Genomic DNA, 14,989 nt, shown 5'->3' on the forward strand with positions numbered 1-14,989 from the left:
CTAGCCACAGATTCAGTAAAACCATTCACAATCGTAAAAATGTCCCTGGGTTTGTTTGCTGCTGTTTCTATACACCCCTCCTAATATTCTATCTTTGTGAGAATTATCAGGGCCACATTTTGTATAATATTTTTGAGGCTATAATTCTTTCCCCATGCCTGTTTTAACTATTTACAAAGCTTTTTCTCTTGTATAAGAGTATCAGAAAATCCGGGATTAGCGATCTTTTTACTACTGGAGGCGTGAGTTGGGAAAGAGGCTGGTTTCTACACCGCAGTACGCAACCAATGATCGTATTTCCTCATGGTGGAATCAATGAAACCTAATAGAGGTGAAGGAAAATACTACTTACCAGTATGCATCTGTTCTTGGCATAAAGAGCTGCAGATTCGTACACTTTTGCAATAGATCGCCACCTGATGTTGGGTTCGGATGATTGCAGGTTGTTGTCTTCTTGGAAGAAGTCTTTGTAGTCACAAGATAGGTGACTCCTCCCTTAGACAATACTGCGCATGGTCATCGAATCCATCCTCAGATTGTTTTTCGCCATGATGGGAAATGATGGAGTTAGTAGAAGTAAAGAGAAAGGATGTCCATGCGTGTGCATCTAAGTAAGATGAGTACTGGAACGGATAAAAGTCCCAGGGAGGCGGGAGGGCGTGTACGAATCTGCAGCTCTACATGCCAAGAACAGATGCATACTGGTAAGTAGCATTTTCCGTTCGAGGCATATGAGCTGCAGATCGTACACTTTTGCAACGATTGTGCAGCAGTGTCTCCCCTAGCGGTGGTCGCCTGTATCCATTGCAGTAGTCTGAAACAGTGTTCTAAGGACAGCTTGGCCTACCACAGCTTGCTGCTTGGCTTGCACATCAACACAACAGTGTTTAGTGAAGGTGTGTATTGTAGACCATGTTTCTGCCTTGCATATGTCCTCTAGTGGTATATTTCCTAAGAAAGCCATAGAGACTCCTAGTTCGCGAGTGGAGAGCGCTCTAGGAGGAACCGTTAGTGTACGTTTAGCTTTTTGATACCATATTTGTATACACTTTACAATCCATCTGGCAATTCCTCCCTTAGAGATGGGGTTGCCTTTGTGTGGGGGAGAGAAAGATACAAATAGTTGTTTTGTCTTTCTGAAGGATTTAGTCCTGCCTGTGTAGTATAACAGAGCTCTTCTAACATCTAAGGTGTGTAAAGCCCGGGTTTTGAAAAAACACAGGTAGCTCTACTGATTGGTTAAAGTGAAAAGGAGTAATAACTTTTGGCAGGAATTTAGGATTAGGCCTAAGAGCCACTTTGTTAGGATGTATCTGAAAAAATGGTTCTTGTATTGTGAATGTTTGTATTTCACTAACTCTTCTAAGAGAGGTGATGGCAACAAGGAAAGCAGTTTTCCATGTTAGGAATTGCAATTCACACTTGTGTAAAGGCTCGAAAGGGGGTCCCATAAGTCTTGTAAGGACCACGTTTAGGTTCCATACTGGAGCAGGTGGTAACCGAGGTGGGATTATTCGTTTTAATCCTTCCATAAATGCATTGTGCCAGCTGTTGGGCAATCTTGAGGCCGATCTTGACCTTTTGCAAACATGGTTTACTCAGCGCCTTGATGAATTAGCTCCCCCCCCCCCCTGGCCGCCCGTAAAAATTATTCTCGGGCATCAGCTCCTTGGTTTACACCTGCATTGGCCGAGAAACGACGGCAATTCAAGAAAGAGGAAAGAGTATGGCGCCGCCACTATGATCTGTTGTCCAGGGAGGTGTATAGAAAATCTGTCAAGACGTATCACGAGACATCACTCTTGAAAAGAAGTCCTACTTTGCTAAAAGAATTGAGGCAGCTACCAACGCTAGCAAAGACATTTTTTCAGTAGTAAGGGAATTTACTTCGCCTACCTCGAGTACTCCCAAGGGCTCTCACACGGAGTTATGGGTTGCCCAACTGGCCGATTTCTTTGCCAGCAAAATTAAAAACATCCAGGCTTCTTTTCAGATTTCTGGTGTCACCACTGTTCCCTGCGCTTCTCTTCTCTCTCCTCCTGGGGCTGCGAAGGATCCTACTCTCTCGAGCTTTCCTCCCCTCTCTCCCGCGGCCTCCTCTGACCTTCTCGCAAAACTAAAGTCAGGCTCCCCTCTGAACCCCTGCCCGGACAAATTCCTTGCCAAAAGAGCGCAAGGGATCAACCCTCTCATCAACCCTGTGCTTAATTGATCGCTTAGCACAGAAGCGGTCCCTCTGGCCTGGAAGAAAGCCCTTATTTTACCACTTCTGAAGAAGCCTAATCTCGATCCTATAGCCCATGCCAATTACCGACCTATCTTTCTCCTTCCAGCTTTTGCCAAGGTAGTGGAGAAGCACGTTCACTCGTCTCTCACCAATTTCTTGGAGACTAATAACATCTTGCACCACACTCAGTCGAGTTTTCGTGCAAATATGAGCACAGAAACTGCTCTGCTGGAAATAACGGAGGTAATTAAGGAGGTTCTGGTTTCTGGGGGAAAGGTGATGCTGGTGATGCTAGATCTGTCGGCGGCTTTCGACGCCATCCCCCACAGCCGTTTCCTTTTACAACTCTGGGAGATTGGTCTGCGGGGGCCGGTGTACAGCTGGTTTGAGTCCTTTTTGGCCGACCGCCAACAGACGGTCTGGGCCCCTCCGTACTCAGCCGTAGTGCCGCCATTGGAGGTAGGAGTTCCGCAGGGCTCAATTTTGAGCCCTACCCTCTTTAACATCTTTTTGGCCCCTCTGGCGGCGCTGGCGGAGTCCTATGGGGCCCGGATCGTCTCGTACGCAGATGACACCCAGCTCCCTTTTTCCTGTGATAGGAACTCAGACTTTGATGGTGAGAGCATTAGAGGCTGTCTGGGGGCTGACTTTGATTGGTTTCAACTCAACAACCTTAAGTGCAACTCGGATAAGTCTGAGGTGTTGTTCTTCGGCTGCCCCTCTGACCTGAGATGGAAGTCCTGGTGGCCAGTAGCCATGTTTCCACCCTCTGTTGCCTCATCCGACGCCAAGAATCTTGGAGTGAAGATAGACGACGGTCTTACCCTAAAGCCACAGATTCTAGGCCTAGTGGGCAAATGTTTCGGGCTTCTAAAAATGCTCAGGAAGTTCCTGCCTCTACTCTCTTTTGCCCACAGAAAAATAACTGTCCAGGCACTGATAGGATCACGACTGGACTACGCCAATGTTTTATACCTCGGCCTTCCCGAATTCCTGTTAACACGACTGCAAATTGTGCAGAACTCTGCTGCACGAGCTGTGTTTGGCCTGCATCGTAGATCCAGTGCTAAAGACCTTTTAAATGCCCTGCATTGGCTTCCAATCAGGAAGCGCATTATTTTCAAGGCTCTTAATCTGGCCTTTAAGGCACTTCATGGTTCGGGGGCCTTCTATATTAGGAAGCGTTTAGACTTCCATCAGCCATCGAGGCCGCTCAGGTCATCTTCTCGGGCCTTGGCCTCTGTCTCGACAATCAGACGTGCTCGCAGTGGAGGCCGCTCCTTCAAACGCCTGGCGCCGCAACTGTGGAATGCCCTGCCATTGTCGTTAAGGCTGAATGTCAATCTCTTAGCCTTTAGGAAAGACCTCAAGTCGTGGCTGTTTGTTCAGTAAGCTTGGTCTCCTTCTCTGCTACGCTCCTTCTTGGGTTTTTTAGCGCTGGGACACTCTTCTGAGTAGCTGAGCGCTATAGAAAACATTTATTAACATAACATAACATTTGATTGCAGGTACTCTGAAAAGAGATAGATGTTGTCTATTCTGTAAATAGGCTGCAATTGCTGCCAGATGCAGGCGTATGGAAGAATAAGCTAAATTGGACCTTTGTAGGTGTAGAAGGTAGCAAATAATATTTTGGATGGAAACATCCAGTGGATCAACGTGATTATTGTTACAATATATTGCAAATCTTTTCCACTAAGCGGCATAACATGCTCTGGTAGTGGGTCTTCTAGCTTCTTTAATTAGGTTCATACAGTCTGGTGGTAGGTTTAAGTAACCAAACTAAGACTTCAGGAGCCAGATCGCCAAATTCAGTTGGCTTGGTTCTGGGTGTCTTATTTCTCCATGGTTCTGTGTTAACAGGGATGGCGTGAGCCGTAATTTTTGATATGGAACCAGTGAGAGATCTAGTAGTGTGGTGAACCAAGGCTGACATGCCTGTGTGGGAGCTACTAGTATTAGTTTGAGAGAGTGTTGTCTGAGTTTGCGCACTACTAGTGGAATGAGTGGGAGAGGCGGAAAAGCGTACGCAAATCTGCCTGACCAGTTCATCCATATCGCATTCCCCTCCGACCGTGGGCGTGGAAACCTGGCGGCGAAGGTTGGGCATTTTGCATTTTCGTGGGTGGCAAACAGATCTATCTGTGGATGCCCCCACATTTGGAAGAATGGTTGAAGAACTTGTGGATGTATCTCCCATTCGTGAATCTGTTGTGACTGTCGACTCAACAGATCTGCTATCTGATTGTGAATTCCTGGAAGGTGTTCTACTGTCAGGTGTATGTTTTGAGGAATGGCCCATCTCCAAATGGTCTGTGCAAGCTGGGACAGTTGCAGAGAGTGTGATCCCCCCCTGTGTTTGTATATAATACAGGGCTGTCATATTGTCTGTCCGGATTAAGACAGCTTTGTTTTGTACTTGTACTTGATACGTGTTGAGTGCTAGGAAAATTGCTAGCAGCTCTAGATGGTTGATATGGAACTGTTTTTGTTGGTTGTTCCATTGACCTTGTGTGGTATAGTGTAAGAGATGGGCTACCCATCCTGTGAGGGATGTGTCTGTCATGAGCACTATCTGTGGAACAGGTTCTAGGAACGGCCGTCCCTTTGTCAAGTTTTTGGTGTTCCACCATTGCAGAGAGCGATATGTACGGCTGTCTACCAACACCAGGTCTGTGAGCTGACCTTGAGCCAGATTCCACTGCTGTGCTAGACATTCTTGTAATGGGCGCATTTGCAGTCTTGCGTGTGGAACTATGAAGATGCAAGACGCCATCATGCCTATCAGTCTCATGAACACTCTGGCTTGGAGAGACTGCTGGTGTTGAAAAATGGAGACTAAGGTCTGAATACTTTGTATCCTGGCTGGACTGGGATACGCTAGAGCTGTAGATGTGTCTATGGTAGCTCCTAGATACTGATAAACGTGCAAAGGCTCTAGGTGCGACTTGGTGTAGTTTATTGTAAACCCTAAGTCGTGCAATGTCCGAATTGTTTGTTTTGTGTGTTGGACACACTGGTTGAACGATTTTGCTTTTATGAGCCAATCGTCGAGGTAAGGTAAGACATGTATCTGTTGTCTTCTGAGATGTGCTGCTACTACTGCTAAGCACTTTGTGAACACTCGTGGTGCTGTTGTGACCCCGAATGGAAGGACTTTGAACTGATAGTGCTGTCCTTGTATGACAAACCTTAGATACTTCCTGTGAGCAGGATGTATAAGGAACATGAAAGTAGGCATCCTTTAGTGTTGAAAGAAAATCTCCCTGTTGTAGTAGTGGGAGTACTTGTTGTAGAGTGATCATGTGAAAATGATCTGATTGTATGTAATGGTTGAGGGGCCTGAGGTCGAAAATTGGTCTTTGTGTCCCGTCCTTCTTGGGAATTAGGAAGTACAGGGAGTAAACTCCTGTTCCCCATTCCTCTAAAGGAACTACTTGAATAGCATCTTTTTGTAGAAGTGCTAGAACTTCCTGTTGAAGCAGAGTCATATGTTTTGTGGACATTGGACGCTGCCTGGGTGCTATGTTTGGGGGGGTTGCTGTGAGTTCTAGGCAGTAGCCATGTTGGATAATCTGTCTTACCCACCTGTCTGTTGTGATGGAATTCCAGACAGGTAGGAACTGTGATAATCTGCCCCCCAAAGGAGAGAATGCTGTAGGGGAAGCAGAGGGAAGTCACTGTTTGGGAGTGGAAGAGGAGCGGTTATTGTTATTACCTCTACCTCTTCCCTTGTTATTATTGCCTCTGTATCCTCCTCTAAAGTAGCCTTTGTTAGAGGAGGTCTGTGTGTGCATTTTAAAAGATGATGTTGTATCTGTGCCGGTTTGCTTAGAGCCTCCTCTATAAAAGGAGCGTCAAAAAGAACTTCTAGTCTGTGTGGATTGTAATGCACCCATAGACTTAGCTGTGTCTTGTTTCATTTTTTCTAGTGTGTTGTCTACTTCTGGCCCGAACAATTGGTTTTGATTGAAGGGCTGGTTCAAGATGATAGTCTGTACCTCTGGTTTAAAACCTGAAATGCGTAACCACGCATGTCGTCTGAGTATAACAATAGTATTGACTGCTCTGGATGCTGTGTCAGCTACATCTAGTGCACATTTAATTGAGGCATTGGATATTAATTTGCCTTCTTGTATGAGCTCTGCTGCCTGATCTTTGTATTGATCTGGGAGGTGCTCCATTAGTTTTCCTAATTGGTCGTAGTGAGCCCTGTCATAACATGAGAGTAGGGCTTGTGTATTTGCTATGCGCCATATGTTTGTTGCCTGCGCAGCAATACGTTTCCCTGACGCATCAATAACTTTAGATTCTTGGTCAGGCGGGGGCGTGTCACCAGAAGTCTGGGAATTGGCTCTTTTCCGTGCATTAGACACTACTAAAGAGTCTAGTGGCAGATGTCCCTTAATATAGACTGGATCAGATGGTGCTGGTCTATACTGCTTTTCTATTCTTGGATGTAATACCCTACATCGTACCGGGTCTTTAAATATTTCTGGAGAATTTTTAATGACTCCTTTGATCATGGGTAGTATTTGCGTAGACCTTTGTGACTGCTCAAATGTATCCAGTAAAAAATCCTCATCAACGGCATCAGAGTGCATTGAAACCCCGTGGTAAAGGGCAGCTCTATTTAAGAGATGATTAAACCCAATACTATCTTCTGGAGGGGAAGGTTTTGTTGGGAAGTACTGAGGATCAGGAATATCGGGCACATTGTGTGGTGGGAAACCATATATATCGTCATCTTTAGGATATTCAGGATTGACATCTTCATCTAAAGGGTATGCATGTGGCTCTGGTACGTCATTCCCCCCACCTAGATCATACTCCTCGTCAGTGTGGTGTGATGATGCAGGAGATTGAACAGGAGAAGCTATAGGTTCAATGTAAGGAGGGATAGGAGAGGAAGAAGGTGAAGGAGAGGAAGGGTGCATTGGAGAAATTGCACAATCCTTTTTGGCAGGAACCACAGGTAGAAGTGGTGTGTCTGCTGGTCTCTTCTTGTAAGGAATTGATTCCACATGTCCAGTTTTTGGATTGATATGGACTTTTCTTTGTTTAGGATCTGGTCTAAACAGTTCTTCCTCCTCTACAATCTTCTTCGGCGTCGATTTTTTCGGTGCCGATAGGGGTTGTTTTGTGTTTTGTGCTTTAGGAGGCGTTATCCAGTCCTGTGGCAAATTTTTCGGTGCCGACGGTGGTTTCGGCTTGGTAGGCTTGTTAGAGGGTTTAGGTGTCTCTGCATCAGGCCTTGGAGTCTTTGGTACAGAAGCTGGAGATTTTGGAGTGGAGACAGGTCTCTTTGGCCCTGCGGCGCTGGACTCTAGCTTTTCAACTTTATTTTTGGAACCGGAAAGTTTCGGAGTAGAAGCTTTTGGATCCAGTACGGTCTTCGGCTTCAGCACCGATGCATCTTTTGGTTTGGGTGCCGAAGGATCTTTGTCTTTGGGCACCGAAGGGCTTTTTGGCTTCCGTGTCGAAGAGTCCTTCGGTGTCGAAAGATGTATGTGCTTCGGTGCCAATGGAGGAGGTGGAATTGGCACATGTGGTTTTGTCGGTGCCGAGGCACCAGAAGGCGGAGCCGAGCCCGAAGGCGGGCGTCTGCGGGGATATTTCGGTCTCGACTGGGCCCCATGGGCTGAGTGCTGATTGTTGCCTTTGGCTTGGGTAGTGTATGTTGTACAGGGGCAAGAGTACTCACGGGTTGCCGAGATAGAATAGAGTCGCCTGAGTCCTCTGCCCCCAATATGATCTGGAGATCAGGCGAGTCTTCCTCGGCGACGAGCGGATCCTCGTCCTTGGAGACGTCCTCTTCGACGATCTCCTCCTCGAAGATGGCCTCTGGTGCTGGGTCTGATCTCCTCATCTCGTGTCGACGTGCCCTCCGATCCTGAATGGTCTTCTTCGATCGGAAGGATGCACAAGCTGTGTAGGTCGACTCATCGTGTTCCGACGATAGACAGAGGTTGCAGACCTCGTGATGGTCGCTATGAGGGAATTTTGCTCGACATACCGGGCATCTCTTGAATGGAGTTCTGTCCATGAGGCGTAGGCCGTACGGCGCCTATAGGCCCAACGGCCCGCGTCGACACACCGGAATGTAGCTGGTGATGTCGAAAAGTCTATTCGATGTCGAAAATGTTTGTATAAAGTTTCACGCTTCGAAGTTGCTGAAAAAGTCTTTTCTAGCCGGAGCGGAAAACTTTCATCCGAGCCCAACACCAGGTGGCGATCTATTGCAAAAGTGTACGATCTGCAGCTCATATGCCTCAAACATAGTATTTTCCAAGGCAGCCCGCAGTGATTTTATAAAAAGTACGAATTAGGGCATCATAACATCATCCCGTTGGTCCGGATGGAAAGAAGACCAATTAAACTAGAACAAATAGTTATCTGTCAAGACTAAAGGAATGATGGGGTCTGGCAACGACAAATAAAAGTTAAATAACACTAAGTCTATTATATGTCCTCCACTGTGATTGGGCATCGCAACCCATTGAGAAAATTCCAAGGGAAACATACTGTCACTTAAGGTGGAGGGGTCTCTGTCAGGTGCAAGATCCCAATGAATATTAAACCCCCCAAGAATAATGTAATGGATATAAGGTAAAGAAGCCTGCAAGACTACTTTAATAAATGAATTCAGAAGGGTCCCCGTCGGTCTGTAAATAAAAAGCAGACCCTACAACATGTTGAACATTTATTGAGAGGCAAAATTCCGATACTTCTGTGTCAACAATTAGTGTCAGCTGAAGAAAAGCAGGACTAAACATTCTTTAGGATGATAGCTATCCCACCACCAATACTCATTTTAAAAGAGGGAAAATACTGCTACCACAGTTCTAACCAACTAGAACTAATAGGGTGCTGGTATCAGACTTTACAGTCACCATAACAACCTGTTTCATAGGTCCAACCTTTACACACCAATAAGGCTCCCTTCAACGCCACAAAACATCTACCATCAATCTGATGGTGTATTGACAAAAGAGCTAACTATGCCCTTTCATGGACAGGAAAGTGCTGGAAGGGCACGTGTCTGTATGAGAGACAGTGTAGAGTCAACTGGTGAGTTTGCATACCAATAATCTTCTTCCCATGCTTCATAAGCATCGTCTCCACAGCTCCTCCAAACTGCTCGATCGCCTGGACGGTCTGCATGGAAGAAGAGGGGGCAGGGGGTCAGTCTGTGCATTCATCAGATTAATTCTCAGTGCCTTAGTTAGCACTGACTGCATTGACTAAAGATATATACTAAGTTTTTTAACCTTAAAGGAAGGAAGGAGTACACCTCTAGTGAGGGTTTAGGGAGGAGGGTCACGTAATCCAGTTAATTACCTGTAATTATGGTTTGGGCGGCTTGAAACTCGTCTAGATTCACATGCTTTGCACAGTTCACCATCTAGTGGTTGGGTTTGTAGGACTCTGTTTTCCTGAAACGTTTCTTGGCATGTGGGTGGAAGTCAACATAGGCGCAGCCTCTGTGTGGAGTTGACCGCAATCCCACAAAGACAACCATCTCAGTTTTTAAACTTTAATACACCTCTACAGGGGGTCAAATCTGTTGCACAGGCTTGCACTAGAGACAGTTAAGATATCTTCCTGGCTTGTTGTTGGCCGACTGTTACAGCTTAAATTCAGGATGTAGCGGTGTTCTTCTCTTCTGGTTACATGGTGGCCCAAAGAGGTCACTGCACTAGATGACAGAGGTTCTTTCTAGTTGTAAGGAGGAAAGCATGAAAGGGGGTGCTGGAGAGGGGCACCGTTATTATTCAAAGGCATGCATGGATTCCACACGATGCGCCTCTCTCTCTGGTCAACCAGAGAATGGCACTGGAAAAGGTGGTGTGGGGCATTCAGTTTGACTAATACAGGCTGCTGGCATGATACTCCATACAAAATATTACTAACAATTAACCATATTTGTGTTTCTTTTGTGGATTCTCTGTTGGGAATTCTCAAATTGTACATAAATCCTGTCATGTGGTGGTTATGTTTCAAATACCATGTTGTTGACATGGGGAAAGCCAGCCAACTGTGGGTGTCAACAAGAGGCACGACTAGAATGACTCATGATGAATTGGGATATAAACCGACAATGCCAAACACGTCAGAACCCATTTCCAGATTTCTTTTTCTAGCACTGTCTTCAGAAGCCTGATTGGTAGTAGGGGATATCTGTGAACACTCAACAGGTCCCATAGGAAGGAGCGTAGGTCGTTCTGAATGAGTAGACAAACACCAGGAAAAAAGATATCACTGATGCATCATAAGGACATCCCTCAGCAGCACCTTGCTCCCTGGGGGAACAGTCTGAAGAGAAAGAGCAATGGCATCGGAAAAGAGGTACATCTTTTTAAGCTTGCTGTGGACTCTATAGCAAACCGCAACATCATTGGGCATGGGCTCTTGAGAAGGAGATCCTTATTGGACTGCTTTCTGGCCCAAATCTTCATGGCCCTGCATGTCCTTGAATAAACAACAGATTAAAAAGAATGCAGTTCTCACCAATTCTCCGCTCTTCTCCAGCTCAGGATGCACTGTCCCCTTTAAGCTCAAGCCTGTGCCAAATCCTGCTTTCCTGTGGAGAGAGTTGTAAGTCATCAGTATTCACAAAAGTGCATTTCCAAGTGCTCCACTTGTACAACACTTCAACCAGAAACTCAACAAGCAAGAAATCTATGTAGGCCACTCTGTTAATCAAGTGGCCTCCAAAGCTTTGCCAAGATAAATATTGATTTCATTATTGCAGTGCCTGCCATATTAGACTTCAAGTTCTATCCTGCCATCAAGTACTTACTACCAGAAGCTCTTTCCCAACACCCATCAATTTCACCACCACTTTTTATCTATCAGGACTACAACTGGTGCTCGTTCCTCAGCCTCCAGAAACCATCCTTACCTCTTGACCCGCATGCTGACTTCATTCATAAGGAATCCTGCGTTCCCCAGCGGATTTTTTAATGCTTTCTGCAGCCCCTTCAGCTGGTTCCCTGCACTCTATTAAAGGAAAACATCATATTTATATTTTGATTTATCAGGCAAAGAGCCAGCAGTGGAAAGAAGAGAGTGACAGAGAAGCAGATAGGCAATCTATAAAAATGCTGGTGTTGGAAAGACTTTCTGAAGGCCATTCTTTCCAATTTTCAAAATGAGGCAAGTCTGACCCCCTCCCAGACAACCTCACAACTGGACAGCCACAATGAGTTTCACATCTTACAAAAACAGACCATGTAGAATGTGTTCCTAACAATATAGACCAGTGGCACCATAAGCTTGATCTTGTTGTGGCAAATGGTGCCCATTTACACAGTATACTGTCATCATAATCTGGCCTCTTGGCACTACCTGCCCTAGCAGAACCTCAACATGGGCCTGTTAGACATGCGTGGTGCAACTGTCTCTCTCTTTAGGAGTGACACAGTCCAGTTATCTCACACAGAGTAGCAATATGCCATTTTGTCTCCGATGCCATAATCTTTTTGTCATTTGTGCTCCAGGTAATTTTTTTGTAATTTCATATCAGCCAGTTGAGCATAAAATCCAGGTCAGTGATAGACAACGGATCTGAAAGTGACTGACCATATAATTTATCCAGGACAGATGTGAGCAGGGGTTAAATAAGTAAAAGGTTAGTTAACTACGGTTCTCCAGCATCAGTATCTTTCATTGGTTCACAAGCTTCAATAAGTTCTCATTGTCGTGATCGGAAACCCTGGTAATCAATAACAACATAGTAAGAACCATTACACTCAGTAGCACAGAACTAGCCACAAACTACATACATCCTTTACAAATTTGTATGTTTAACCCAAACTCCAAACAACCATCAACCCTAAGCCCTTTCCCGGACAGAAGCTTCCAAGAGCCAGATTTTCTGGCTTGTTAAGTCTAATAACCTTGTAACAGGGAAGCGCCTTATGTTACATATACCGAAGGTTTGGGAAGCAATAGAGATGGACTTCAGAGGTCATTTTCCTTCTTCAAACACCACTGCAAAGATGGTTTAATCGGAGAGATCATGATTAGAAGATCGTCCCAGTCTCCGTTTACATGTTGCCACTGTAAGCTTAGCTGCTCTTTCATTACGCTCATGTGGAGAGGACTCGAGGCAACAACGGGATACAAGGAGACAGTTTCAAGAATCACTTCAACCGTTCTTACCACAGGCTTCTACTCTGTTATCAGGAAAGATGCCTGGAGCATTAATCTTGTGCATTTTTATAGCAATGGGAACAGCATCCTCTCATGTAAAGCTTGGCCCCTAGAAAAACAAAATTTGTTGCTGGACATGGAACTGATGTTTCATGGTAATAGCCATTGCTAGGTTTGAAAGCATTACAATTAACTTTCTGGTCCTATCCAGTGCCTCCTGCTTTGTTTCTGCCCTTATCAGAAAAAAAGGCTAGGGGTTATACCCTTATTTAGACGACTGACTTAGAAGAGTTGCTACTTTGTAAAGATATATGGAGCGGACTTTAGCCCCTTGACTGGTAATGCTGACCTGCAATCACGAAACTAAGAACTTCGTGTGCTTTGCATGAATCGAGATATTGAAATAAGTGTCCTCAATCTAAATACATTAATTAACAATCCTCCTTTCTGGAGAAACAATAGGATTTCCTGGGATGTTTGATGTATTTGCGGAGGTTCCTTAGGTCCAATAGTAGTAGCCATTCATCAGGTTTTTTTTAGTATAAGAAAGAATCTCAAAACAAAATCCTAGACTCTTTTCTGAGGTTGGCACTTTTCTGGCTCCTTTCTGGAGTAGCCTGGCAATCTTCAAACACAATTCTTTTAGATATTTGTCTTTCTCTATTCTTGGAGAAAGACATTATCAAAGAAGGACAGGGACTGAGCATGTCTGATAGTGTCCAACACTACCTTGACTGTTAAGGTTTTCTGCCAATCCTTTAAGGATTAACCCATCCAGCCTCCCATCGTCAAAGTCAAGAGGGAGGAGGTAGACCTGGGAAAGTTAGGCTCGACTTTCCTTGATGTCAAACTTTAATGACTAGTTGCCTCTTCAACGCTGATCTTGCTCGGTCAACTGCCCGCACTGTTGCCTTTGCGGTCTCGAATATGCAGATTGCTGTCCACAACTGCCAGTTCTGTCAAAAAAAGGAACTGGAGTGAAAGGATCTTTCATTTTATAGTCTAACAGCTCTATAAAGGCGTACGGTCTGCAGGCACAACTAGTGAGCTTGTCATTCAAGTAACTGTTTTAATGAATTAAAGGACCATATCAATTTCTTGCCCAAAACATTTGTCCATTGAAGTGTATATTCATGGTTTCTGATTGAACATCTGGTCTCACGTCTCTGGCATTTCCTATTTGACAAATTGCACACAAAGAGGATTCATAGTAGGATCTATGAACACAGTACAGGCTTGTTCTTGATCCCTTATGATGACTTTAGCCTTCACCATGTTCTCCTGTAGCAGCTTTTCAGTAAAAATGATATATTGCTTCAGTGCTGGTGGTCGAATATAGCCACTATTTTAGAACCATTAGTACATTTTACAGCATCCATTGCCAGAATATTCACCTGCTTCCCCATAGAGTCCCATTTATGCCTTTCCTTGTCTGTAGGGGCTGTGCAAGGTGTTTGCAGATTCCACGACCTGTACTGTGTGGCTACATAAATGGAGTGTCCAGTCCACTGGCATCTGCCAAGTTCTCACATCAGTCCATGTTGGGGTCTAGCAGAACATATTCCTCAGGGTCTAGTGGACCATCCCAATCCTTTCTAAGTTGTAGCCAGTAGGAATAGGGCTCAGGCTGTGGCCTGGAGGGCAAGGCGGCAGTAAGCCCCATAGTCGACCCTCTGGCTCAGTGTTTGGAGTATATGATGTGAATGAGGATGGCGTAGCCGGAGGGCACTGGTGGTGTTGACATCTGGACTGGTGTCGGGGAAGGTCAAGGTGGTAAGACGGGCGTCAGTCCAGATCCATCCGTGGATCCAAGGGGCCAGACTTATGCAGGGGACAGACACTCAGGCAGGGAACCATTAGGAGCCCCTACGGAACCCATGCAAGTGGGAACAGGGCTTCCCAAATATGAGGTGATAGCATCATAAAATTCGCAAATTTGGTCGGGGGTCGCTCCGGCTCCCAGAAACCTACAAAGGTGCGGAGCAGGCTCAACCCCAGAGCCAGGCCTTGAATGACTATGCTCCCTCGTCTTGTCTGCAAACGTTGATGCACAGGGGTAAGGTCAAAGACCTCTTCGACTTCTTAATCTTTCTTCTTATGAGACTTAGTCGAACACCCGGAGGACTTGGACTGCAACGAAGATCAATGACTCTCCAACTGATCCTGGGATTTTCTCTCAACTGGCATTGACACCATCATGGCATAGCAATTCAAGCGGGCAGGAGCTTGAGAGACCGCTCCCTCAATGTGTTGGGGAACATGGCACAGGAGTCGAGGCAGGTCTTTGCTTTGTGGTCGCACTCAAGGAACCAGAGGCAAAGAAGATGCAGGTTTGTCACTGACATCGGTCATGTGACAGGTGCTGCAGGGCTTGAAACCAGCTTTCCTAGTGGACATCCCTGCCACACCAGGAGAAAGGTCTCAAAAAAATGTGTCAAAGTCGAAAAAGGACAGTCAAAAATCACTGGGGGTCTCTTCCCCAGGATCTGTGCTGACTGGCACGGAAAGATAAGTTCTGACGTCAGCGCGCTGGGGTGGGGCCTATATAGGCACAGCGTACATCACTTCCGGCTTGGCAGATGCCATGTGGAGCCGAACGACGCG

General features: G+C 45.6%; 1 protein-coding gene across 2 annotated transcripts in view; it reads right to left on the reverse strand.

Annotated features, from left to right (window-relative positions):
- ACADVL (acyl-CoA dehydrogenase very long chain) overlaps window positions 1–14,989 on the reverse strand; it is a 137,008-nt gene that overhangs the window by 10,609 nt on the left and 111,410 nt on the right. For both annotated transcript variants that reach the window (XM_086946104.1, XM_086946103.1), the window contains 3 exons: window positions 11,133–11,230; window positions 10,739–10,811; window positions 9,313–9,385 (listed from right to left, as the gene is read on the reverse strand). In XM_086946104.1, coding sequence (XP_086802230.1) covers window positions 9,313–9,385; window positions 10,739–10,811; window positions 11,133–11,230 — 244 coding nt within the window. The remainder of the gene's footprint in view (window positions 1–9,312; window positions 9,386–10,738; window positions 10,812–11,132; window positions 11,231–14,989) is intronic.

The sequence above is a fragment of the Lissotriton vulgaris genome, chromosome 12, assembly GCF_964263255.1.
Source record: "Lissotriton vulgaris chromosome 12, aLisVul1.2, whole genome shotgun sequence".
In the NCBI taxonomy this organism is placed as follows: Eukaryota; Metazoa; Chordata; class Amphibia; order Caudata; family Salamandridae; genus Lissotriton; species Lissotriton vulgaris.